General features: G+C 36.9%; 1 protein-coding gene across 2 annotated transcripts in view; it reads left to right on the plus strand.

Moving 5' to 3' along the window:
- myom2b (myomesin 2b) overlaps positions 1 to 12627 on the plus strand; it is a 43584-nt gene extending 30957 nt beyond the window's left edge. For both annotated transcript variants that reach the window (XM_088933621.1, XM_088933622.1), the window contains 15 exons: positions 306 to 412; positions 855 to 899; positions 2326 to 2462; positions 3717 to 3861; positions 3951 to 4010; positions 4469 to 4536; positions 4981 to 5094; positions 5974 to 6061; positions 6763 to 6801; positions 7573 to 7678; positions 8755 to 8918; positions 9616 to 9652; positions 10353 to 10375; positions 10502 to 10557; positions 11716 to 12627. In XM_088933621.1, coding sequence (XP_088789747.1) covers positions 306 to 412; positions 855 to 899; positions 2326 to 2462; positions 3717 to 3861; positions 3951 to 4010; positions 4469 to 4536; positions 4981 to 5094; positions 5974 to 6061; positions 6763 to 6801; positions 7573 to 7678; positions 8755 to 8918; positions 9616 to 9652; positions 10353 to 10375; positions 10502 to 10557; positions 11716 to 12081 — 1555 coding nt within the window. In that variant the 3' untranslated portion in view covers positions 12082 to 12627. The remainder of the gene's footprint in view (positions 1 to 305; positions 413 to 854; positions 900 to 2325; positions 2463 to 3716; positions 3862 to 3950; positions 4011 to 4468; positions 4537 to 4980; positions 5095 to 5973; positions 6062 to 6762; positions 6802 to 7572; positions 7679 to 8754; positions 8919 to 9615; positions 9653 to 10352; positions 10376 to 10501; positions 10558 to 11715) is intronic.
- Positions 12628 to 26852: the final 14225 nt, after the last annotated feature.

The following is a 26852-nucleotide window of genomic DNA, read 5'->3' on the forward strand; positions in this document are numbered from 1 at the left end:
ATACCTAATCAGATTCATAAATCTGATTTTGAGAATTTTGTTTAAGCCCCTATACCTGGTCAGTGAAATAGCAATTTGCTGTATAGTCAGATACTTCATATATTTTATTTATTTATATATAATACTTCATATGTACAGTATACATAAATATCTTATATAAATCTGGAATATATATTTTATTTACTGTATATATTTCATATTTTTTCTCCACACCAATCTACTGTAAGTAGGCAGATGTAGAAAAGTGCAGAATAACATTTGAATTGTCTAAGGCCTCTTACAAAGCTCTTTAAATTATTTTTCAGCTCTAAGATTGTTTTCAAAAATCCAGATAAAGAGGACCTGGGAACCTTTTCTGTTGCGGTCACTGATACAGAGGGTGTTTCTGCAAGTTATGTCTTGGAGGAGAAGGGTAGGTTATGAATGTCTTATTTGACCCCTCTGTTTACATTTCTGTGTCGAGTGTATCAATATACTGTACAATGTATGTATACAGTATGTTTGTGCACTATACCTATATGTTACAGTGTTAAACCAATTGTGCTCCATTTATAATAGAACAGTGTGCCAGAATACGTAGAATAAGTATTTAGCATTTTATTTCCTCTGCAATCCCTCTGCTTTTCATCTTTGCTCAGGGGCTTTGTTTTCTTATTTAATGAAAATCCGAAAGTTTACTCTAGAAATTGTTTTTATTCATTCAGTGGAAAAATAAAATGATTTTTTGTTATATCTGGAGAGAATGAAACTGCCTAGGTCTATATCAGATTTTATTTTCAAAGGTGTACCTGTAGGTGACAAAAAATTGTGATATGATATTATTTTATTCCAATGTTTTCTTTACTGTGTTGCAGAGCTGGAAAAACTGATGGCTCTCAGCCATGAAATAAGAAACCCTTGTGAGTCCACCTTTCTACATTTTCAAATCTTTATTAGGAATGCAAATGCAAATGTATAAATATATACAGTTTTGTGTGTTCCATGCACAGATAAACAACACTACACAGAATATTCTTGTATATTGTGTATATTGGGATAAAAAAAGTCATATAAATGCAGTTTAATCTCACCTGTGCTCCTAGGTGATAACCTATAACATACCTATAAGACATCAAGAACATCCAATTAGTTGCTAGCCCCCAAGTGGTGCTTTTGAATGTGAGTTTTGGTGGAGACCAAATTCTAATATAATCCACGTCTGCTCTCCCTTGTTTAATTGTTTCTCCTGTTCAGCACCTGTTTTGCACATTTTTCTCACACCCCACCTTCCACCATCTTCACTCTTGCAGCAGCTCCCTGGCTCATTCCTGTTGGCCTGATTTTACAGTCGGGTTACCATTTCCTCGGCAAAGCAAGTTACGCCACATGAGCATTTAATGCATTTCATCCCTGCATTCCATTGATTAGGATTTGACCAAACTACTGAAAAGTATTGAAAGCTTACAGTATGTCAATTCAAGCACTTGATTCGTAAAACACATAGTATGAAAAAGCACTTAATAATCTCTTCAGTACATATGACAAATTGGATTTAATTGATTTTAGCTCTTCAGAAACAAAAATGTGAATTATTTTTTTTTTAAATAGCTCTAATGATAAAGCAATGTCCAGTTTGTGTTAACCAAACTCGATATATACTGTATTAGAGAAGGTTATTGTGCAATGAAAAGGTGATTTTTAAACATTTAAACGATCATTTGATTTTGGGGCATGGCCAACAAAAGTCCTTTTTTGACTGTTAAGAAAGAACACTTTTGTCCTAAACAAAACAGATGATTTTGTAATAATTTAAACCTTGTGAGCGTCATAACAACTTTTCTTTCTTTTTCAGTGCTATAGTGTCTGTGAAGCTCACATGATAATTTGCACATTTGTAACAATTGTCTGAAATAGTGTATTAAATAACCTTTATAGATATAGATATAGGGGTTATAAATAACCATTACAGTGCAGACTCTGCTTATTTGTATTTTTAACATGTTTATGGTAAAAATAACTGATTATATCCTTTTTAGTGGGGTTTTGCTTACTAAACAAAGCAGAGGCAGGGGTATGTGTTTTGTAGAAGATTGTTACTGTATACAGTTTTTGTTTTTTAATTTGATTCAGTTATTTATATCTTTTTTTTATTTGAAGAGTAAATTACATGTGTTGCAAGAGGTTTCAGGCACAGGAGGAAAACTGCCACACCTACCTGACTTCTTGGTAGAAGATGCCTGAATAATTAACAAACAGCCCAGACACTTCCCTTTTCCACCGTGTCTGTATTGCAAGGACGGTCCCAATGACTTTAATGCTGAACTGCCTTTCTTCTCACTTTCTTAGTGATTCCTCTGAAAAAGGAGCTGTCCTACGAAATCTTTGAGAGAGGTCAAGTTCGTTTCTGGCTGCAGGCTGAAAAGCTGTCTTCTGCTGTCAATTACAAATTTATTGTTAATGACAGGGAGGTCACCAGCAGTGAGGTACACTGATTGCTTCCTTCTTTAATGAAATTTCAGGAACTTAAATGAATTTAGAATTCACTAGGAAACATTAATACATAAATGAATACTCCTAATGTACATATTGTGCTCTGTGCTTTTCATGCTCTCTAAAATACCATGAATGTATGGATATAGTCTCCCATTGTTAATCTTGGAACATCCTATTTAGAAAGACATTAATCAGTCCCAGATAAGTGAATTTTGAGAACCATCCATTAAAATGCCTTTTTTTATTTAAGAACATTTTTCAGGAATATAGAATATACATTTAATTGCTTTGTATAATGCATGCATTTGAAGAATGAAGTATTCAGTTTGAGTGGACTGATATCAGGAAATTACCTTTTATTGCCTGTTGTAAAGGATTAGTTCATGGTTTTTAGGGTTTGGCTTTAAGGTCAAAGACTATTTATTTAAAAGATGGATTTATAGGTAGTGGCTGAAGATACTATTGATCATGTGACACCTTATTACCTTTGACCTGATTCTGTTTGAAAGTTAAAAAGAATAAAATATGATTAGATATGATTTAAACTCATGTGATAGATTCAACTTATTTGTAATTTCTCCAATTCTGTTTAACCAATTTCCTAATTTCGCTTCTAGCATGTGCCCTTGAATTTTGGTTGTTTGTCATATGTTTTACGTGAGATTATCTGACAATTAGATAAATATGTAATTATCTGTATGTTGCACTAAAACAAAATTAAAATTTTGGCCACATTTTAAAGAGTAAAACCCAGACAGCACAGAATATATTTGTCTTAATTAAACTGGGGAGATTAATGAATTTATGCCTGAAGAGAATATCATTTAAAACGAAAGAATGTAGTCTGAAATAAATTCAAGGCCAATTTCTGAATTAATGACAAAGGGACTGAGGTCTTTTTCAGCCTTGTATTTCTACAGATGCACTATTGTTGATTCAACACTTACAAACACCAAAACATTTTAATAAACAAAATGCTTAAGTGGCATATGGTTAATATGGTCCATGGGGTATTCATTCATATGAGTGAGTGGACTGAGCATTTGTGGTCACTAATGTGAGGAAAGTGTTCACACGGTGACCTTGAACCCATGATTGTGTGACAATGGGACCAGGGGACTAACCATTACCCCCAAGCTCATGCCTTTATTCTTTTAAAATGTAACTTATTTACTAATAGTCTGAATAATGTGTTCCACAAAGCCAAATATTAAACTGTTTCATCTGTTTTTGCATAATTTCAGTCTCACAAGATACACTGCGATATCTCTACTGGTATTATTGAGATGGTGATGGACAAATTCACCTCACAGAGTGAGGGCACCTACACTGTTCAAATCCAAGATGGTAAAGCCAAGAACCAGTCTGCTTTGGTGCTCATTGGAGATGGTAAGGGAATTTCTACAACAGGAATGTGTTGTATTGCAATAGAGTGCTTTAAGTAGTTACAATTTATATCGCTTTTGTTTTTTACTAAGTTTTCAAAGCTGCCCTGGAGGAGGCAGAATTCCAGAGAAGGGAGTACCTCAGGAAACAAGGTATCTGACCTTTTCAAACTTAATGTAAACAAGAACATGGTGTTGGATGTGAATTCATTCAACTTTGTTTCTAAATTCCTGTAAGCACCAGTATATATTGGAAGTTGCCTTTGAAAAGCCTTTTGAAGAATTACTTCCAGAAATTAAATTTCAAGCTTTTGTTTACCTTTGAACAAAGCACATCACACAAATATGAAATGCAGTACAACACACATACTGTATAAGATTAAGAAAAAGAAACTCACCTGATGCACTTTGGCATGCAAATATGTAAGCCAGTAAAAGATAACAATTAACCAACATTTGTCACAATGTTATTGAGACCTGTAGTTTTCTTGATGTTCCCCGTGATTGTCTAACTCACTGTTCTGTGTAAGAAATTAGGGAAGTAACTGAACAATCAGACAAATCGGTGCAAATACATGGCAGTATCTGAAGATTTACTTTTGTAACACTAGGTCCTCATTTTCTGGAGTATATCCACTGGCATGTGGAGGAAGACTGTACTGTTATGCTTGTCTGCAAGGTATGTTTTTTAAATCTTTAAATTACATATCATTTTAGGTGCAACACATACTGGGATTTATAATCAACTATACTTACAATCACTGGCCTACATTAAAAAAAGTAAAATGACCAAATTTATTTTTAATGGCAGACTGTATGGTCAGATTGAGGAGAACAAGATAGATGGTCATCAGCTTCGCTGTCCACAACAATCCACAGATCTCAGTCCTACTGAGGTCTAGTGGAACCAGTGGAATTGACATGGTAGTCCTACACTCCTTTATTCTCATTACAGCCTTGAGAAGAATCTAGTGGCTGCTTAGGCAGGCTACATCCTATTCAAGTTCTTTTGTTTGGAGAAACCCAACATATTATTCCATGGGGTTTCCTATTGCTTGGTCAGTGGCTGTATGAAATAACATACAACTGTATTTTTTACGTTTCTTCTTGTGCCTTGATGCAGGTTGCCAATGTTAAGAAAGAGTCTGTCTTCCAATGGTTCAAGGATGATGAAAAAGTTATTCTTGATGAGCCGGTGGATGTTATGTCTGGAATATGCAAGTTACCTATCCCTCAGGTACCCTTTCCTGATATGGCGATAAAATTGCACAGTTCCCAGAGTATGTTAAACCCGGTATATCTAGTAGATTGATCTCCATCTGATCATGTTGACTTTTTGATGTTAACTGCAGTACAGTATATGCTTACATCTTTCTCTCTTGCTTGTTATTGATGTGTTTCAAAACTATTTCCTAGGGAAGGCACTGTCCTTCACTACTGTATTTTCAATTCACAACTTTTTAAATGCCAAATCCTGGAACGGACACAGCTTAAATTCACATTTTAGTACAAAAGAACTAAATGTTTTAATTCTTGCACTCTAACAATGTTCAAATCATTTTATATCTGAAGTTTGATGATGTTCACAGATTTCAAAATCAACACTATGCAGTCATTGCTTTTTCTTGAGTGTTGAACTAGGTGAAGGGAGTTGTTGTAGTGGCTGATGGAATGATATTGCAATCTGTGCTTTCAGTAGTGATGGTGAAGGTCATGTCTGTGAAGCGATGGTAATGCTAATGATATTCAGCAGTACTTGCATAATGCTAAGCTTTAAGTCCAGAGCGAGACACCACTTAGTCTGGTCAAATGTCTTTTCTCATCTTCAGAACAAAATAATTCCTCCATTTCTGTGTATTTTTCTATTAATTGTAAAAATGTGTTGATGGAAATTTAAAAAAAGTGAATGAGAATTAAACTAGCTTAACAGATAATCATTTTTGCTGGTACTGTTATTTTAATTCTTGGGACAATTGCATAATAATAAGCAGGAATTGGTTGATGTGCTAAATAAAATGTGTATGTAAGACTTGTTATGAGTATTTAATATAAATTTGTACATTAAAAACACTTACAGTATCTCAAATCGCAGTCATTTTGTTTGTTTTCCTTGCAGTTCTCTAAGAAAGACCAGGGTGAGTACAGGGCCACACTCAAGGATGACAGAGGACAGGATGTGTCAACTCTTGATGTTTCTGGTAAAGGTAATGTCAGTTTTTTGTGTCCTGTGTTGAAATTATTTCAAATTGTGTTTAAGCTATAGATTAGTAGTACTTACACTAACATTAAAATAAATGTCACTGTTGTAGAATCCCATGCTGCAGATGGGACTTACCCTACTGAACAGTGTTTTCAAAGATGCATAAAATGAGAAGCTGTTCTTTTTCATGTAAAGGAGAATCATGCTTTTCAGTTCAGTATTCAAAGGGCCATTTCTTTACTTCAATAATGTATGATAAGGATATTATATAAGGATATTCTGGGTTTTCTTTTTTGGTGTATGTACTATATTATTATTAATAATAGTATTATTACATCTTAAAATACCAATTTCTGTCATGTACAGTCCATTAAATTAATACAATTTCTCAAAATAATGAGAAATAATTATTGGTTAAAACTGCTATCCTTATTAAAACATCAGAATTGAGCAAGTTTGTGTTTTCTTTTTCTGATTATTCTTTTTTAATGTATTGTTCACAAAATAAATAAAAATATCTAAAATCTAACTGAGCTTTCTGTTAGATTAAAGTATAGATAGAGATTTGTGTGTTATTGATTTGATGACAGTCTACATACATAAGTTTATTATTGACGATAAGCATTGCTTCTAAAAGGTTTGTGCAAACTACTGTAAGGCTGTTTATTTTGGAGCATACTCATGCTATTTTTGGTTGATTTCTAGTGTTTGAAGATATCATAAATGGCATCAGCAAAATAGCAGGTGAGTGTTCATGTTATATTCTTGACTTTAATCATTTCAGTAACAAGGTTAAGAATTGACATTTGTCAACATTTGTACTGCTTTTAAGCCAAAGCAATCACCCCTCAATAGCGTTACATCTGGATCTATTCACAAAATATAGCTAGCTTCCTTGAGAGTATGTTCAATTTTAACTGCATTCAAGAATGTTGAATTCATTTTAAAAACCCAGCACACTCTAAAATACACTACAGAAAATAAATGTATTTTTATTTAAAGCTTGACATAGAATTTACCCATATTAAACAGTAATGCTTTTCTTTATCTTATTCAGTCTTTAAATTACACAGTCACTATGTGTACAGCAGTATAGAACAGATGCTCATAAGTCATTGTTAAAAAAGGACAGTTAAGCTCATCTCTTGGAATTAATAATGATTGCCACACTATTTTATTGTACAGAGTATAGTGCTACATCACATTTTGTACAACCACAGAGTATGCTTTGGTGCCACAATATGTGCAAGTAATTCCCTTCAGTTAGGAAACTGAGGCACAATCAATAATGAACAAAGCAGGCCAGTATGTGGCTGAGTATAACAAAGGTTGTTAAAACTAGCACCAGGGGGACATTCCCATGCCTTTTAATGTTTGGCATTTTGGACAATACTCTGTTAAAAGCCACACAGGACTTTTTAAATCAATGCCATTTTTTCTAGTGGTATAACTGTTTAATAAATAACTATATATACACATTCTTATATATGTTTTCTTCTTTATTTGTTCATTAAGGGGCCAGTGCCTCTGAGCTGAAGATTCAGTGTACTCCAGAAGGAATCAGACTTCAGTGCTTCATGAAGTACTATACAGAGGAAATGAGAACTGTCTGGTACCACAAGTATGCAGTTTTTTTATTATGAAAGCATATATGGGAAAAATCCATATAATAATTGTGATTCCCACAGCATGGTTTCCATATTGCATACTGTATAAAGAGATTGATTCTTAAGTGATATGGCATAAGCAAGCATCGGAGCAGTATAGTTGAACACTTATTTTTCACACTGGAATAACAGTATGAAGCAAAAACATCTCACCTGTTTTTCCGATGAGTCAACACTCATACCTGTGTCGGGTCCCCCTGACCAGGCTGCATGGAACCAAGGGGATAATAACTCTGCTAGTATTAAACTGTAGGAAATGGTGAAAACCAGGCCAAGGTCAGGTCAACCTGGGTGTAAAAATCATTCACACTAACTTGGTTCTTCACCTGTATTGCCTGAACGGATTCCCCTTTTGTCTAAACCTAAATAACCCATACAGCATACTGTGCCTCCCACCCATATAACCTGCCCGTATAGGTCAGCCAGCTGTGCTTCCCCTGTCTAACCTACAGAAGAGGGCTTTCTCAGTATAAGCACATGGGAGAGAGAAGCGTGCTTCCTCAGTCTAGTCCAGGAGGAAGCACTTATTTTCTAACATTGTTTCTAAGCTGCTTACCTGCTGCTCAAACTGATGCCAGCGCCTTAGAGAGAGATGTTCAATACCAAACAGCTTAAAGGTTTCAGGGAAAAACAATTCCAAAGCTGTTTGAGCTGTTTGAAGGTAAGCATAATGTGTTTTTGTAAGCCACCATTAATATATTGTATGTAGAGGCAACTCTAGGTAGTTGTCCTAGTGATGAGAGATAGCTGAATGTCAACATATGGAAGTGGCCTGCTTGATTAGTTTTTCACAAAACAAAACATGGACTCATTGATTATACAGTGTACTGTAAGTACCATCTCTCTAAATCTATCTTAGACAAAGGCTGGCTACACCAATAGTTCCTCCTTCTTTCTATTAACCACAGCTTCTAGTCATGTTCAGGACTTTGGCTGTGTGGACTTTGATCCTAATTTTTGCTGATGATTTTGCTTTCTGAGTAAAGTGCCAGTCTTGTTATTTGATTTTTTAACTTTTCATCTTCTGCAGAGACTCAAAGATTTCATCTTCTGAAAAGATGAGAATTGGTGGTACCTCTGAAATGGTCTGGATGCAGATCTGTGAGCCAACAGAGAGAGAAAAGGGAAAATACACCATTGAGATTCTAGATGCAAAACAGTCCTACACCCGCACTATTGACCTCTCTGGACAAGGTAAAAACTCATTTGAGAAGCACAGCCTGAGGAGATAAAGCATGTCAGTACCAGTCAACCACTCCTTTTATAGAACCAAATCATTTCAAGACGCATTAACTTAAACTATCCAATGACCAATGTCAGTGTTGTCAGTGTAATTCTTACATCAATAATTGATCCGAAAAGAAAGCTCAATGCCTTTTTATATAGTATTTCTTCAAATAGTCAGAAAAGGCATTTGTATAAAATGATACACAAAAGGTTCAAAGGCATTATTGTGTCACACACATAAAGAAGTTAACACAATTTGTAATGACAAAATCCATACAGACAGGTCACTAATGGGTGACACAATGCAACGAAAGTCAAAACAGTAAAGCAAAGAACACCTCTGGCAGTTCCAAGGTGGAATAGAAATATTTAGCAATAGCAATACAAGCTGTATTATTTTACTTACATTTTCTGGGAAATCAGGTATAGAAAATCAAGCTGGTAGAAGGTATGCTCTAATGCTTGTTTCTACTGAGAAACTCGGTCCACATTTCTGTTTGCAGTCAAACAAAGGATACAGCAAATTAATATATATACTTTTACATTTCTCTTATTAATTACATGCGCAACAATGTATCAATTTATTTGTATACATACATTATACATATCCTATCCATCTAAACCTTGTGCTTAAAATTAAAATATCTATATCTCCTTTTTTCAGCTTATACTGATGCATACGCGGAGTTCCAGAGACTCAAGTAAGACAATTAGATTTTTATTACTCCTCATTGATAATAGCCAGGAAATTCTCGTGCAAAGAAAAATGTATGAAAAGGAGAACACAACAAAAAAAAGTGACGAAACTGTAGTTTTCCACAGAATTGCCCCCATAATGTTTGAAGAGGCACAGGCCCAATACTTAGACAGCAGTGATACAGCACACAAACCATGTAACCGAGAAATTGACTCTTACACCATGAATCTCAGGCTACGTTCTCTGGATGGACAGGAAGGTCTCCATTTAAACTAGGGTGGCATCAGGGTTTGTATCCTGACATAAAATGGTGGAACAAACAGAAAATAAATACACCACTGTTAATCAGTAATACAGTAAAAAACAACTAATACATGCCCCAAATTAGCATTAAATTAGCATTGTGCTGCCAGGCAGGCCTGGGAACGTGCAGCACTAACATGGGCGCCCTGACCATGGAGGTGCTTTCAGAGAACATACTGTATCTTCCTGCCTGCAACCCTCCACGTTCTGACACAAGCCCAGACGTTCCGAGCCAATACTGGCTTGGGAGGGCTCATGCTAGAAAAAATGAGCCAATATACAAAATTTTAAAAATGCTAGAACATTAAGATGGTGTCCAATGAGTAGATTTTCAGGTTTGCTATTGGAAATGCACCGCTGATGCATCATGGTGACATTTTGGTGTCTTTTGTCTCTTTCAGACAAGTGGCATTTGCTGAGAAAAGTGAGTATTTTTCATTCAGCGGGCTCAGTGGGAGTGGGAAACTTAATGTTAACTCTAGTGTGCGTGTTCTCGTATTTAGCCCTGTAAAGAGTTAATTGACATTCAAATATTTATTTCTATCCTTAGACCGCGGTAAAGTGGTCGGTGGTCTGCCTGATGTGGTTACAATCATGGAAAAGAAGGTAAGGCAGTGATATCTGCATTTAAAACACGTTCCTCTATCCCAGTGTTCTGATAATTTCCTTAATATTTATTTTATTCTAAAGTAAAGCTAAAACAAAAAACACTCTAAAAGCTATAAATATCGTCTTTGATTAATTATAAGTGAAATGTTTCCCCTCATAAGAAAATGTTTTACCAGATTCTACTTCATGTTTTCTGGAGATTGATCCTGGCAATAGAACTCGAAGTTGATTATCTGTCATTGACTTACTGTGGTCAGTTAGTCTCACCCCAGGGAAGCATATACAGTATGTGGTGTGTGTGGTGACCAAAGGGCCATTGAGGAGAAACCTGAGAGCTTCAAACACACACATGCTCAGAACAACAATAATAGGTGCTCAGATGAATAATTAAGCATGAGTGTTTTAAAAGAGGTTACTTGTCTATTTGCATTGAGAATCACATTTCTCTTTGACTGCATCTAATCTAACTTCCGGAGACACCTCACAATTTCATTTTAAATGTATGGTGACGTGAAATCTCTTATTACATCCAGTCCGGTATCATACTGTTAACACAAGGTGCTATCTAGGCCATTCAGATAAGATGCTTCACTACATTACAGTCAGGGTACTGAAATCTAGTAAAAATACTTTTTCATCACAACAAAAAACTCCTTCATAGTACAATATGTGCATAATAACAAATCTAATGTCTTAATAACTAATCTAGAATAATTAATGCTTTCTAACAGTTTATTAAATGTGTAAAATATTGATAAAACATTTAAGAACCTCTTTAATGTTAAGTGTTGATCAGAAAATTGAATGTAATTAATAAACTAATTTATAAAATGAAACAAAAGTTTCAAAGGCAGGGCTTCTTTTTGCATGGTTGTGCATGTACTGTACAAAACAATTTTAAAAAAGAAAAGAGCATGTTAAGGGACTTTAAATAACTTGCAACTGTTTTTTTACATTATTTCTAAATCACATCAAAAAAGGGGATAGCTTAGTCATTAGCAGAAAATGGACGTTAAGGTTTACTCGTATTTTTCCCTAGATGCCCTTTGCACTTCTTTGCTGAAATATAAAAGTAGATGCTTAATGTAATTTCACTGAATCTGCATTTAAGGTGAATTCACTGAAAAATGGCATCCTGCCTCTTGGTTTTTACAGACACTAAGCTTGACGTGCACTGTGTGCGGCGACCCATCTCCTGAGGTGGTCTGGTACAAGAATGAAAAGGAAGTGGAGCTTGATGATCACTATGTGGTGACCCTCGATCAGGGAAAATATGCCAGCCTGACTATCAAGGGTGTGACAACTGAGGATTCTGGGAAGTTCAGCATGAATGTCCATAACAAGTATGGCGGGGAGACTGTGGACATCACCGTAAGTGTCTACAAGCAGGGAGAGGAGATCCCACCGCCCAAACTGGGCCAAATGCCCAGACCCACGCCACCCCCTGCTGCCCCAGCTCATGCCCCCAAAGCAACAGCTAAGCAGCCTGAGCCCCAAAAAGGAAGAACATCCAGAAAGTAAATATGCAATTGCAAAAATAAGTATGTATGCTGAGAAACCATAAAATTATGAATTTACAGCATTAGTCTTAAAAAAGCCAAGGTAGGCACTATTGGTCATTTTTCACTAAGGGGGCAGTTATGTTTTTCTTTTCTTTATATTTTTCAACTGATTGCTGAAAACAAGTCATAGCCAAGTCAAATTACAGTGCATTAGGCATTTAACTTTTCAAAATCACTACAGCTGTGAAACTGCTTGTCATCATAGTTCTTGAGCAGAGTTTCCTCTAATGAACTTGGCTTCTTTTCCCAGAGGCTCTTTGGTGAAAAATGACCAGCTTTGATGTTTAGTTTATTAAATCTGTGTTTAAAAGCTGCACTTTCAATTAGCGAATCAAGTCTTAAAGCATTAATTTCCTTGTGGATTAATAAGCTACAGTAAGTATAGTGAATTACTAATACTCCTAGAGCATGTGCTGTCAGCACAGCCGTCATCCGACTACAACACATTGCAAAGTAGCTGTATTGTGTTTCCTTCTGCTTTGTGTTAATAAAGATTAGAAATCAATGTGTGTTTTCTTTACCAATTATTTCTAAAAACAGACTTGTGATTATGAAATGTCTCACCCACGAAAGTCACACTGGCCTGTCCACACCAAAGATTGCAACACACAACTGCAAAACATCATAAACCATCACCCCTCTGATAAGGCCTTCTCCTTACCCTTTACTGATTGTAACAGCAGAAGGTCTTTTAGATAGGAACAAGACAGTAAGGTGACACATACCGCTTTTTAGTGTGTTCAAGACCACATTTAAAATAACAGAAGCTAAACTAAACACTCAATTCCATTTTGCAATTGCCCACAGATTAGCGGTTCATGTGATTGCAATGCACCAGTTGAATTTAATGACTCCCCAAACCAGTGAAAACAATTTGGAATTCATTACTTTGGAAAAGGATGTACTGTACTTTACTTATTCATGTTCTCCAAGCATTAAAAGTACAGATCCAGGGGAAAAGGGTAAGAATCTGTGAAGGGATGTTGTTATACATTTAATATACACAAGTCAGCAAACCAGGAAATCTAACTTTCTAAGTTTGCAATGAAGCAATATGTTGTAGAATGGTTTGTTTTAAATCTCTCTGTGAACACAAATGGATTGTTATGGTAAAACAAATTTTCTTTGCTAGTTCACATTGAGATGAAGAACAGAAAATAAAAGTAGAAAAAAAGAGGAAGTGAAGGGTGAGGCAGCTTATTCTAACTTTTATTCTTATTGTAACTTCAACTTTACCACTGCACTGGTAAACAACTACATTGTAATTGGTTTAGATATTTGTACATTGTATGCACAACAAACGTTTCCATTTGTCTGCAGCCCTGTTGTAAGGGGAGCCGGTTCAGACTGCCGTGTAGCGCGTATTTAGGACGCTATGCCGACAGTGAAGTCCGGAACAGACTGGAGAAGGGCGACGGGATGACTGACGGGGGGGCGTGGCGGCAGTGATCCGGTGCGGGGGGGCGTGACGGCAGTATTCCGGTGCTGGGGGGCGTGGCTGCTAAGTTCCGGTGCGGGGGGGCGTGGCGGCAGTGATCCGGTGCTGGGGGGCGGGGCGTGGCGCAGGCGAACAAGTCCACAAACAATCCTGCAGGTGAAACCAGGAAGCAGTCCACAGTTTTTTTTTAAATTTTGTATTTATGCTTAACAAAAGAACACATTTTTACAATACAAACAAGAGTACATATAACAATTCAAGACAAAAATGTCATCAGGGGTACATATTACTACATAAATTTAAGTTATGAAAAATATTACAATTTAAATAAAAATAATTTCCTCACCACTTTCATATTTTTGCACTTCGAAATAGTCTGCAAATACCCCCTTACTTCCATTTTAAAATGCTCAAATAAAGGGCACTTCCCAGACCACTTCATTTTATGTATATAACAACGTGCCATTATAATAATTACATTTATTACAAACGAAATTTTAATATTGTTTTCGATGGGGCTGAAACTTAACATCTTTTTCATCAAAACAAATATCAATATTGGTCTCTTTTTTAATATAAGTCTGCAACTTAGACCAGAAAATTTTTACCCTAGGACATAACCAAAACAAATGCTGAATAGTTTCAGGGCTATTGTCACAAAAAACACATTTCTCATCTATATTAATTTTAAATCGCTGGGTAACAAGAGTCTTAACTGGGTGAATTCGATTAATTATTTTGTATGAAAGAAGCAGTCCAAAGTCCACCCGAGACTAACACAGGAACAGGGAAGTAGGACACGGAAGGGTGGAGGTTGTGGAGGTTGTAGGCTGTTATAAACAAACACGAACTATCCCATACCATTAGGGATGGTGTTCAGTACGTATATAGGTCCTGTAGAAAGTCTTTTGATATCTTTATCATTGTTTCCTCCCTTTTCTTTGTATATCCCAGTTACTTTGCTGTAGCCGATGCTAAAAGAAGCATTCTAATTTAATAATTCCCGAAAACGAAAGGGCCACTAGATGGCACTGTTACTTCAAGCAAAAGAGGTACCAGTGTACCAGTGAGTGTATCCGAATTAAAAAAAAAAGGCTGCACTCAGAATACACAGGATTGCTCTTCCATATATTGATTTGCTGTGGTATAGAGAAATATGTATGTTTTTTTTTCTTGGCATTGCTGTTGTTTTTTAAACAAGTGCCAGAAAATGTACCTATCAAAGCGCATAATTGTCTTTTACAATGACTTAGTACCTGGAATATAAATTTGTGCTCAAACAACTAAATGTTAATTTACACTTTCTTTTAGTAAGGGATTCAGAGCTTATTTATTTCAAGAAGTGTGTCATCTCAACAGCTGTGAACTACATTTTGCCCTCAAGTGTCCTTTCAGTAGGAGCACAATGGTGTGGCACTTTGCCTTTTGTTTTCTGTTTTGTATTATGCAAGGAAGATATGACAAATGTCCTCCCACATGTTTAGTATTTTTAAGGCCCTATTATTCAAGCCTTGATTCTCCCAGTTTCTTAATGTTTCATTGGAATTACTCACCTGCCTCACTTAAAAAGTCTTTTTTATTTTCTTAGAGCACACACTGTGGATCCACAAGCCATATAAAAGACAGAAACCCACTTTATGTAGTAACAATTAGATTAAAAATTATACTGCACAGAATCCTTTAAAAACAGGCTGTTAGATTACTTTGAAACAGATAGCCAGGCAATTGTTATCTTTGCCACAAAAGACATTTTGTGCTTTGAGATAAAAGCAGTGGAGAATTTTATGCCTTTGAAGATAGGACACTATTCTCTGTACATAGGAAAAGAACAATGCTAACAAAAATTTTCTTCCAAGTGCAATTGCTGACAATTCTTCTTTCGTTTTGCAAAGATACGTACACTTATTTCCCAGCGTGTAGTACAGTTATTGTTTAGATAGAAGATTTAAACATTAAATGATTATTTTATAATATATTTTATATGGGTATGTGCTTGCATATACTGTATATTTGTACACACAGCATATAAACAGATTTGCATGCATACTCTGATGATCTAAAATAATATGTGAGCAGTATTAAACTTGTGAGTGGTATTTAATGAGGTATTTCTTACTTCTTAGCTGAGAGAATGCTTGTTTCCTTGAAAGATCAGCAATGTGAAAATTAAATTGTAAATAAAAAAAAATGTTGTATTAATACAGGTATACGATCATATATTTTTTTCTCATCTTCAGATGTTTGCACCTGTAACTTGGAAAACCGCAAAAGCAAATTGTAACTTCTAGGGCAGCTAAGCGACTCACAAAGAATTCTAGCGGATTTAGTCAATTTGTTCCACAATGATAAGCGACGCAGATAACATATTTATATTTTTTATGGTTTCTTATTGCATTCTCTGCATTTCCTTGATCTGTCTAAATTGCAGTATTTGGGTGGATGAAGTGCCAGTACGTGCAACACAGATAAATAACAGTATTTGAAAGCTGTCAGACAGTGGCCAGCAGCCGGTTCCCAGATCTCTGCAGCCCAGCCATGTTTGACAGTGCCTTCCAAAGCACACTAAGTATTCGCAAATGCGAGGCAAATACATCTCTTGCCGTTTTGTTTTGTGTGTGTGTCGTTTGGACTCTCGCTGGCACTCACATTGATCCGACAAACAGTAAATTTTGTACCGTTCCAAGTAACGGGTTTAGTTAACACAGCCTTTTTCAATCTCTTTTGTCTGTTTTTTGTATTCTCTCCTGACACCATTGCAGGGTCTGTAGTCACTTCCCAAACTGACTGCATGGGAAGTCAATCTGACGTTCATCGCAGTTCGCCAAGACACACATCAGTATGATTAGATAGTAACAGGCTTAGTATGGTGCCATAAGTTCATTTTGAAAAGTTATCATAATGCCATTTGTCACTTTAATCCTCTCCTTAAGAATGTATATTGTGCCTTCCAGCCTATACTGTATTATTGCACATTAGAGGCCTAGCTAAAACTGCAGTTTTGTTACATTCACAGTACTGTATGTTGATATTACCACGATTGTGTACCATGAATCACTCCTGGAATCACAGAAATGTGCAATGAAGCAATATACTTTAGAGCGCTTCTTTTAAATCTCTCTGTGAACACAGATGGATTGTTATGGTAAAACAAATTTTCTTTGCTAGTTCACATTGAGATGAAGAACAGAAAATAAAGTAGAAAAAAGAGGAAGTGAAGGGTGAGACAGCTTATTCTAACTTTTATTCTTATTGTAACTTCAACTTTACCATTGCACTGGTAAACAACTACATTGTAATTGGTTTAGATATTTGTACATTGTATGCACAACAAACGTTTCCATTTGTCTGCAGCCCTGTTGTAACGGGCGCCGGTTCAGACTGCCGTGTAGCGCGTATTTAGGACGCTATGCCGACAGTGAAGTCCGGAACAGACTGGAGAAGGGCGACGGGATGACTGACGGGGGGGCGTGGCGGCAGTGATCCGGTGCGGGGGGGCGTGGCGGCAGTGTTCCGGTGCGGGGGGGCGTGGCGGCAGTGATCCGGTGTTGGGGGGCGGGGCGGCAGTGTTCCGGTGCGGGGGGGCGTGGCTGCTAAGTTCCGGTGCGGGGGGGCGTGGCGGCAGTGATCCGGTGCGGGGGGGCGTGGCTGCTAAGTTCCGGTGCGGGGGGGCGTGGCGGCAGTGATCCGGTGCGGGGGGGCGGGGCGTGGCGCAGGCGAACAAGTCCACAAACAATCCTGCAGGGGAAACCAGGAAGCAGTCCAAGGTCCATCCGAGACTAACACAGGAACAGGGAAGTAGGACACGGAAGGGTAAAACCATAACGGAGCCAGGCGCTCCAAGCTCCGGACTCAGGCGGTCAGGACCTGGGTCTCCCCTGGACCCGCCGATAGGGGGGATACCGGGCGTCCATCTTCCAAAGCTGAGCTCAGGGCTTCGGAAGCACGGGGGATTAAATAATAGTCATGGAAAAAAAATACACACGGAACAAGGGGCAGGTGAACGTAATAATTAAGCTAAAATACAAAAAAGGGTCGGAGCGCCCTCTGGAGGAAAGATGACGATCGTGACACCTGTCATCTTATGATTAACAATCAACAACATAATATATAATTTCAGAAGACAATAGCACTAAAAATAGTTGAGAGGTCAAAATGTAGCAAAACAACTTAAATGAAATTAAAGTGAATAAAGTATGACATCAAGTGATAGATAATATTCACAGATAATATTTTATTTTTATTTTATAAATATTATCTATCTTATATTTGATCAGGGCAAATTTAAGACAGCATCTTTAAAATATTAAGAGTTTCTAACCCCCTAACTACTAAATATTGGTATTAAACACAATGTGTTTTGACAGATTTCTGTGGAGGTTGGTATGCTTGGATGAATTAAAACACTGACAGGAGGACTAGAAACACAGCATTGTAAAGCCTGGATATATTCTGTTTCAGTAAACCTGTCTATTAGCACACTGTTTTCAACAAGCTTCGAGGCCTGCACAATCACAGAGCCTTATTCCCAAGCCTGGTGTTTACACTATATTTCTTGGGGAAAAATGTATTCTCTGTTTCATCTTCTCCAGCCATTTGCAGCTTCAGAGGGTGTTTCAGGTATGTAAGAAAATAACAGCATCTGGAACATACTGTATAAAAGCAGTATACTGTACATACTGTATTAGAAAAAATGAGACTGTATGGGAGTGACACATAAGTGCAAAGGCCCTGATTTTCTCATCTAGCCCATACAGTATCAGGCACGGCACAGAGCTACGACACAAAAGAGTGATTTTAGATAGTGCTCCACTTATGCTTCAATTAAAGAAACTCTGTGTGCTTACAATGAGCATTTCTTCTCTTTGTGTAGTGTGTGAGAAAGGAAATTTTTCACTTCTGAGCAACATTAGAAAATAGCTGTTTGGTAATAACATTTTTAGTTATTTTGAATTAATGGTAAAGTACTGAATTTCACAGAACCCCCAAATTATATTCAAAGGATTGATATTCTGTAGCATTGACTGTCTCCTGTCACTAAGCAAATATACCTTTATAAACGACAGTTTTCCTATGTTTGAAAAAAATACAAATATGGTATAATATTCATATTCCAGATACATTTACAAAATGGAAATAACATATTTTCATAACCTGCTACTATTGTATTAATTATTACTGTATTTGTAGTTCTTTTCTAATAACCTATCAATATTTTTAGGGTGATATCTTTCATATTTTTTCTAGATTAACCCCAAATTTTCCAGATATCTGCATGTAACACTTTCTTCACACATCCTAGCTGTAAACATCAAATTGGGTACTTTTGTTAATCTTTGTTTAAAGAGGTATTTTCAATGGATATCAAGACAGAAACCATAAAAACAGTGCCTGGCCCTCCTTGTCGTGGAAAGCAGAAACCTATTATTCTTCGACCTTGTCTCATTTGAGTTAAATAATCTCATAGTTTGGTCAGTTTAGAGGTCAGTTAGAAGATTATTTTTAGGTGAGAACCGATTGAATCAGAAACAATTATTTTTTTTCCTACGTCTGGTAGGTGTCATCAGATGAACCTCTATTTTGAATTAAACAGAAATAACACCTGAATATTATATGTGTCACCAATTCTTGAGTACTGTATATGTATGGCTCTAGCTGCAAACCTTCTTTTTAAGTAAATGAGAATGGGGTCATTCCAGTATGGCTTAAGAATGTTACTACAGGATTGAATGAATAATACTTAACTGAGCATGGAGGCATTGAAACTGATAGGGCCACAAAAGCACAAAGCCATTTGAAAGTTTGAATCATCTTTCACATAAGTGGTGCAGATTGAAAAATGTCATCAGATTTGCAATGTTAATAACATCCTTAAAAAAAACATCAGGGAAAATCCCCATCAGGAACAAGAGGCGAAGTAAAGCAAAACATTAGTAAATGTTTCTTTTCATCTTTGTGCAATACAAGTCATTTATATTTCTGCCTCATTATTCTTTAATGTAATCCTTAATAATTTTTAGGTGTATGAACTCAAAGAAATGCAGAGTAAAATTCAGTCAAGAATCATCCCAAAATATTAATGAATGGGATTCCAATATTTACGGTACATTAAGGATATGACTTGCTTTGAAAATGGTCTCATCTTTCATCGTACTGCCTTTTTTTTAAGTTAAGCTTTACACTCACACACATAACACTCATTTAGAATGAAGGTACCCACAGCTCTCTTAACAGTAAAAAATCCGAAACGAGATGTGTGATTTGGTCTTGGTAGGAAAATGACAGGCCTTTATTGCCATGCATTCATGAGGTGTACAATTGCCAAAAAACTATAAAGGACGTGCTTATGAGGTGTCCTCTATAGTTTGCTATGCAGTCACTAACCATCTTCCTACCATTAGTACTGGCTCTCTGTTGAGCTCCCTGGTATGTTCTAAGCTAGCGGCTCGGTTTTCATGTCTTTTCACCAAGTTATTTCCAGCTCTTCTCCTGTTTCATCCCTAACACATCCATGTCGGGACTCCATAGTTAATATTGTTGTTTTTTTGGTTTCAGTATGTGACTGGGTGACATATCGAATCAATATTGGCCCTCAGAACTGGAAAACATCTTTTTTCATCTGTGTCTGTTGTGATTCTCAGTTTTTGTTCACCTTGCAATTACTGTAAGTGATATCCAAGATAAATTGCAAGTGTGGTTGGGACAGCATTGTTTGATGATCATGTATTCTTCCAGGATCCCTTACTTGTGTATAATACTCAACAGAGACTCTTCTGTCAGGACTTTTAACAGCCATTTTGGACTCAATATAATTTCCTTAAAAGCCCTGCTGCCATTTTCTGCATTCCTGAATAATGTTCCTTAGTATGAAGATGACTGTGTATAGTTTGACCAATACAAATTCTTACTTGGTTGAGACTGGCTTGTTCTTGTCTTTTCTGTCCTTTAACAGCATTGGGGGCCACAATCTATTTACTGCTCTGTTACTGTTTCCACTTCCCCTGCCTCAGTAAGAAGAGAGGATCTATGCTATTTACTATGGCCAATTTGGTTTCAGTCATCAGCTGGTTGAGATCCAGATCAGTGGACGTACTTTTGGGGAATAAAATATCTTATAACATGTTTGTTGGTTCTGTCATCTCTGTCAGCTTCCAACAGTTCTAATATGTTACTACAACCATGTTTTCCCCTGACTGAATCTAACATTTAATTTTTCTTCTCTGTTTCGGCCTGGAGGTCCTCTGTAATTAATGAGTCCTATCAGTCCCTTCATAAACAGCTCCTTTGACTCTTGACTGGGCTTTTGTTTGGTTTTTATGCAATGAATTCTAGTCACATTTGTTTTATTTGCACTCACTAAAGCATTCACCATTCTCTTCCAGTCTGTTTATCACTCCCCAGGTCTGTTTAGCTGAAAGCCATGTCTTTGAAGTACTGGATTGTACTTTTAGGTTCATTTCTAAAGCATGTTCATTTGCATTTTTTGACAGCTAAAACATGGGAATATTCCATGCTCTCTTGATAATCTGCAGTCTTCCAAATTCTTTCCTGGTTTATAAGCACAATTCTGCCAAGCTATTGATTTTTTATATATACTGTAGTCAGAATTAAAACATTTAATAAAACTGCAATACAGTACATCTTTATTTTATGATTCAGTATGCCCTTTTCAGAGTTACTACAATACATCCAAATGTACAGTAAGTGAAAATATGCAAATTGTTCAACATTGAGAATTTATCCCTGTTTAAAATAGCAGGAGGGTTGCATCAAAACAGTTTTGGGAAATATTTATCTACAAAATAAAAAGTACTAGTTGAATGTAGCTCTGCAACCATACACAAAATATCAGAGCTGTCTTTACAAATAAGTTCTTCACATTCTGATACAGACTTGTTTTGTACATGATTCTACAGTACCTCTGACAATTTCTAACAAGTTAACATATGGAAAGCAAAACCCACATTATACATAGATGTTATGTAGATTATAGTCGCAGAACTGCCTGTTCTGGCTTTCGCGTCAGAATCTGTTGTGTTCTGTTCACATGTTTTGCTCAGGTGATCCATCCATCAATTTTCTAACCACATTATCCAACACAGGGTTGTGGGTGACCCAGAGCCCATTCCTGAATGTGACGCCAGTTCATCGCAGAGCACACATGCACAAACGCACACACTCCCAGCAGAGCCAATTTTCCCAGAAGCCAATTAAACTACCAGCGTGTTTTTGGACTGTGGAAGGAAACTGGAGCACCTGGAGGAAGCTACGCACATAAAAACCAAACATACAAAGCATATGAGCCAAACATACAAACTCTAAGCGGATAGCAAACCACAAGCTGATTCCAGGCCCCTGTGCTGTGAGGCAGCAATGGCAGCTCAGGCAATTTTATTAGCTTGTTTAGTATTTCTATAAAAATCACATAAGCTGTCTAACTAAAGTTTCAGTTCATTTAACGTTATCTGTAGCAGTGCTTATAATCTACTTCCTCTGCCTATCCACTGTTCATTTTGCTTATTAGTGACCACCTTGAAAGTAAAGAAGTTTTAACATGTTGCTGTTGGAAATTCCTGACATGTCAAGCTAGCAGAACGTAACACAGAAGCTACTGTATGAAATATTGTTACTGTGCTTTTGACTTCAGAAACTTATTTACAAATGATCAACGTGAGCCCATGTACATTTAATGACAGTCAATTATTATTCTACATACTGTAGAAGCACTGCATTTTGTTTTCTGTGCAAGTTATTGTTGTTATTATAGTACATTAATATTGTGACTAATAAAACATCTATAACTGTTACTAATTATCATCATCAGGGATGGCAGAAAGGGAGAGACTGATCATTTTAAAGCACTAAATACAAGTTACATGATGAGCAGATGACAACAGACCCGGGACAGCTACTTGCATGAGCTCCCTCAAGCAATCAAGATTTTGCATTTCAATGATTTGGAAATAAAGCAAAACCAATCACCTGGACAGCCAGCTGGGGTCTTAAATGTTTAGTGATAGACAGACGGAAAAGAATGTCAGAGAGGCCTGTCAGGTCTGACTGACATCACAGCTGAAATGTCAGAAACGTTCAAAGCAGGTGGTCAACACACTTCTACAGGCCTGGCTTTGAGAAAATGGGTGCTTAATATTTTCTCATTCTACTTTGTACATTACTCAAATACTTTTGTAGGAACAAAATGTTTCCCTTGGTGTCGCCTTTATCATATATAGAAAGTAATGATTTCCTTTCAAATGTATGCATGTCCTCGAAATAGGAACAATGCACATCAAATAATAAAGATTTACAGATCACATCTACAAGTGGTTTAGTAATCATACAAGTATTGTATTTATTTGGGGTCATTAATTTGTTCTCCTGCATTTAGCATTTTGTAAATATTCCTGTGGCAGGGTATACACAGACTACATAAGATAAGATTACTTTATTGACCATATACAATTTGTTGTATTAGGAATTAGTCTTTTCTGAACAGACTCCTTCCATATGCAGGCCTTCCTACTGTAGGTCTCAACTCATACAACACATTTCTCATTATACTCTCTCTATTGTTTTTATTGCTCACACTATCTTTATACCAGTAACTGGAGTATTTAACTACTCTTATTATTACTCTTCTCTGAAGCAGTGGATAGGCCACTCTTCACTCTCCTGGCTAATCCTGTTTGGCCAGGGCTGTCCATCTTTAACAAATACTTGCATCCCTGACACAGCAGCCAGGTTTGCAGTTTCCTTACTCTCACTTGCTATCCTCACTTTGAGGCCACCCATCCCGTTCAGTGTTCTTAAAGACCAGGAAGTACTTTGGGCTCAACCTGTGCCATCCAGGCTCCTCTGTCTCAGCTGAGCGGAGAGATTACCTGCCTTAGCAAGTAACACCCTGGTCCTCCAGGTGCTAACACCTCCATTCCGCCCTGGTTCAACAGACCAACACTGTCCCTCGGCTTTACTCATCATCTCCATTGGACCTGTCAAACATGCAGCCTACCTGTGCAACCTGTGATGCACCTCAGTCCAGTCGAAGATACAGTCTCTTCAAGGTACCTTGGTGACTTAGTCCTACAGGTTTTTAAGCCAGCCTGGTCTGCCACTAATAAGAGCTCTACTACTGGGCCTGCCACTCCCACTCTCTCACCACTTCTGGACCAGAGCTCTCCTAACTCCTGTTAACTAGCCCATAAGTACATTGTGTGTATTATTCTTATTAATATTATTAGGGTGCATACTGTACATACACACACAACAAAAATATTATGAATGTAAATAAAATAGCCAATTCACAAAAAAAAACATTCATTTAAAGTGGAAATATCAGAAAATATGTCAAGTTAAAAGAGATAATTAAGCTAAACTTAACTTACAAGTTCATTACTTGTTTTTGTACTTTTTTGCATTGACTTAAATTAATCATATATATTTTTATAGCAGCAATGTACATTACCATGTCATCATATACTGTGGCAGTCTCAACATTGAAAAAAACTGCATTGATGTCACCACAACAAGTAGCAACACTGTAGCTTTCTGAGAAATGTCATGTATGAATGTTCCGTGTTCACTTCAAGAAAAATAAAAAACACACACCAAACCGTACCAAATTATCAATTGATTTCAAATTGGTTTTGCACTCTTTAGACATTTATTATAATTAATTTTATTAATCTGTTGAAAACTTAAACTTCACCTAACATCAAGTAACATAAGATGATGCTAACCACCCATTTAATGCTATCGTTTACATGACTGTGATTGTTACTCTATTATGGCATCTAGATCTTAGCTACTGTCTAGATACCTTCCTGTGTAACAGAAAATAACTATGCCACAATGCCCTCTGGAACTCTTTTATTTATGGCATGCAGATTAATCTAAATCTGAATACATCATCACTAAAAGTATGAATGTTTTAAATATAGTCAATATTTAAACTTACACACATTTCCCTGCCAAATACAGGAAGCCAAAAGTCTTCAAACCTGAGTGTTTTGCTAATATTTTCTGTGATGGTCAAACCTTGAGGAAAACAGCTCTTTCTCATATATAATGTATGTAAGTGAGAAGGAAAGTGTGTGGGTGGTATAAATATGCACAGACAAAGCTAACACAGTTTATTTGCAAGCCAATTCTGTGAATAGGAAGTCAATTACCTTCGCAATGTGCTAGACTATAACACAAACAGAAAAAATAATTTTGTATTATTCTACACCAATGTTTTTTTTCTTACATTTAAGTATTGCCTATATAGCACACTCTACATTTTGCATAGTTCAGTTAGGAGTTTTTTTTTGATTGTACTCATTTACCTTCAAAACAATATATTAAGGAGTCCACAATTTAAATGCATTTTTAATAAAGAAGTGTATTCCAATCTATGCTAACAACTACATTCATATTCATATACCCTGACTATGCTATACAAATTAAAACTACTTTGTATTTGGAACAAGCGATAATCCTTACTGCGAATAGGTAGCTTTCTGATAATGTATGCATTTGGAACAAATAGAAAAGGCAATGCAAGAGCCCACTGGACCTAAAAATGTCCATTTAAGACAGTAGCGTTGAACAGTGTTTACTGAAAGTAGGTTAAAATAAACAACATATCCAGTATATATTTGTCACATTTCCAAAGTTGAAAACTGTTTCTGTAAAATACCCAAGTGACTTTTTGGACCATGGTTTAACTGATTAACTGATCTATGTACGACTTTTAAGAGAATTTTGAGAAAGCCAGTTACGGGCGTGATTGCATCCATTTAACAGACGCTCCCAGCTGTTTGCGTGCTACTGCTTTATAGAGAGCTCACAAACACACAGGTTGTCCTGTGCAAGAAGTGGTCAGTCTTGGACTGTTCATATGTATTTAAAATGGGAAATGTGAAAAAGTCATTGGTCTATTTACTGCATAAGCATGCATTAATGCCCTCTCTCTTGAAAGTATACATTTTCCCTCTGGATTTCTCTGCTTTGTCAGAGAGTGGGTACACAAACCATTAATGGTACTGAATTAAAAAAAGCATATACTGTATGATTCAACATTAGTCATTAAAAGGCATCAAGGCATAGTATAAGTTGTACCATTTGACTGGCTTTAGGAAATACATTTACAGAAGAATCTGAAGCCTCAGCTGGTGAAATGGTCAATTATATGTTGTGTGGATTTATATTTTTTTATGGAAGTGCATTAAGTGATATTTTGTTTGATTTTTTTGCAATCATGCAATGATGTACCGTATTTTCTGTGGTGCTTGACTACTTCAAAAGACTTTACTTTCTAATAAGAATGCATGAAATTAATTTACACGGTTTGGACAAATCCTGTTTAAGATGGCGTAGTGGCATGATTGGAATTAGTTTGCTCGATGGGCTTTACTTGCAAGGCTGGGGGAACGACAACCTTCCTGTGAGGACATGGCTGTCTGAACCCCAGAAACCAGTGAGTCGGACCCCATGAATGAGGACATGGTCAGAAAAAATGAAGATGAGTGGATAAGAAAGCCTTGAGAATTAGATTGCAGAAGGTAGGGGCTTAATAAAGACTTCTACAAAGGCAAAGGATTTAAAGGAGATTCTAATAAAAAATAAGGAATGGATTTCATCAAGCAATAGAAAGGTTTCTAAAGCATGTGTATGATTTGGCATTGAGAGCTGTACAGGAAGCTGGGCTACAGCCAGACACTCAGCCAACAGAGGGGGGTGATTGGGCATCGTGGGCTGAGGACAGTGGAAACGAAGGGTTTGGGAGAGAAGCAAACCACAGAGATATTACTTAGGTGGAAGCTTTGGTGGTTAGGGCACCCCAATGATGAGACAGAAGTGAGAGGGGAGATGTAGAAAGGAGAGCAGAGCATGTGGGGATTGCAGCCTGTAAAAGAGAAAGAAGAGAGGGGATAAGAAATGAGAAAGGAGGAGGGGAATGGGAGCTGCTTGCACTGGAGGGATGACATCATCAGGAGGCGATAGGAGTATATGTGATGGCAACTCCAGGAAGCCTGATGTACAAGGAGGTGCAGGAGAAGACGGACACCACACCATCTTGCATAATAGTAGAAATATTGGGACCACATGGGCTTGTGGAAAAGGTGCTCAGACCTGACACAACTGAGCTGCAGCCTACTCAGGGACAGAGCAAGCGTCCCAGTGGTTAAAGAAAAGACAGGGAGTATCCTGGTGTAGACTGAGAGAGGTGAGAGAGAAAGAACTGATACAGAGTGAAGGACTGAAAGCCACCTTGGGCAGGTTGCAGTGGAGCTTCGTGGAGGTAGGACATCGTT

The sequence above is a fragment of the Atractosteus spatula genome, chromosome 15, assembly GCF_055471065.1.
Source record: "Atractosteus spatula isolate fAtrSpa1 chromosome 15, fAtrSpa1.hap1, whole genome shotgun sequence".
In the NCBI taxonomy this organism is placed as follows: domain Eukaryota; kingdom Metazoa; phylum Chordata; class Actinopteri; order Semionotiformes; family Lepisosteidae; genus Atractosteus; species Atractosteus spatula.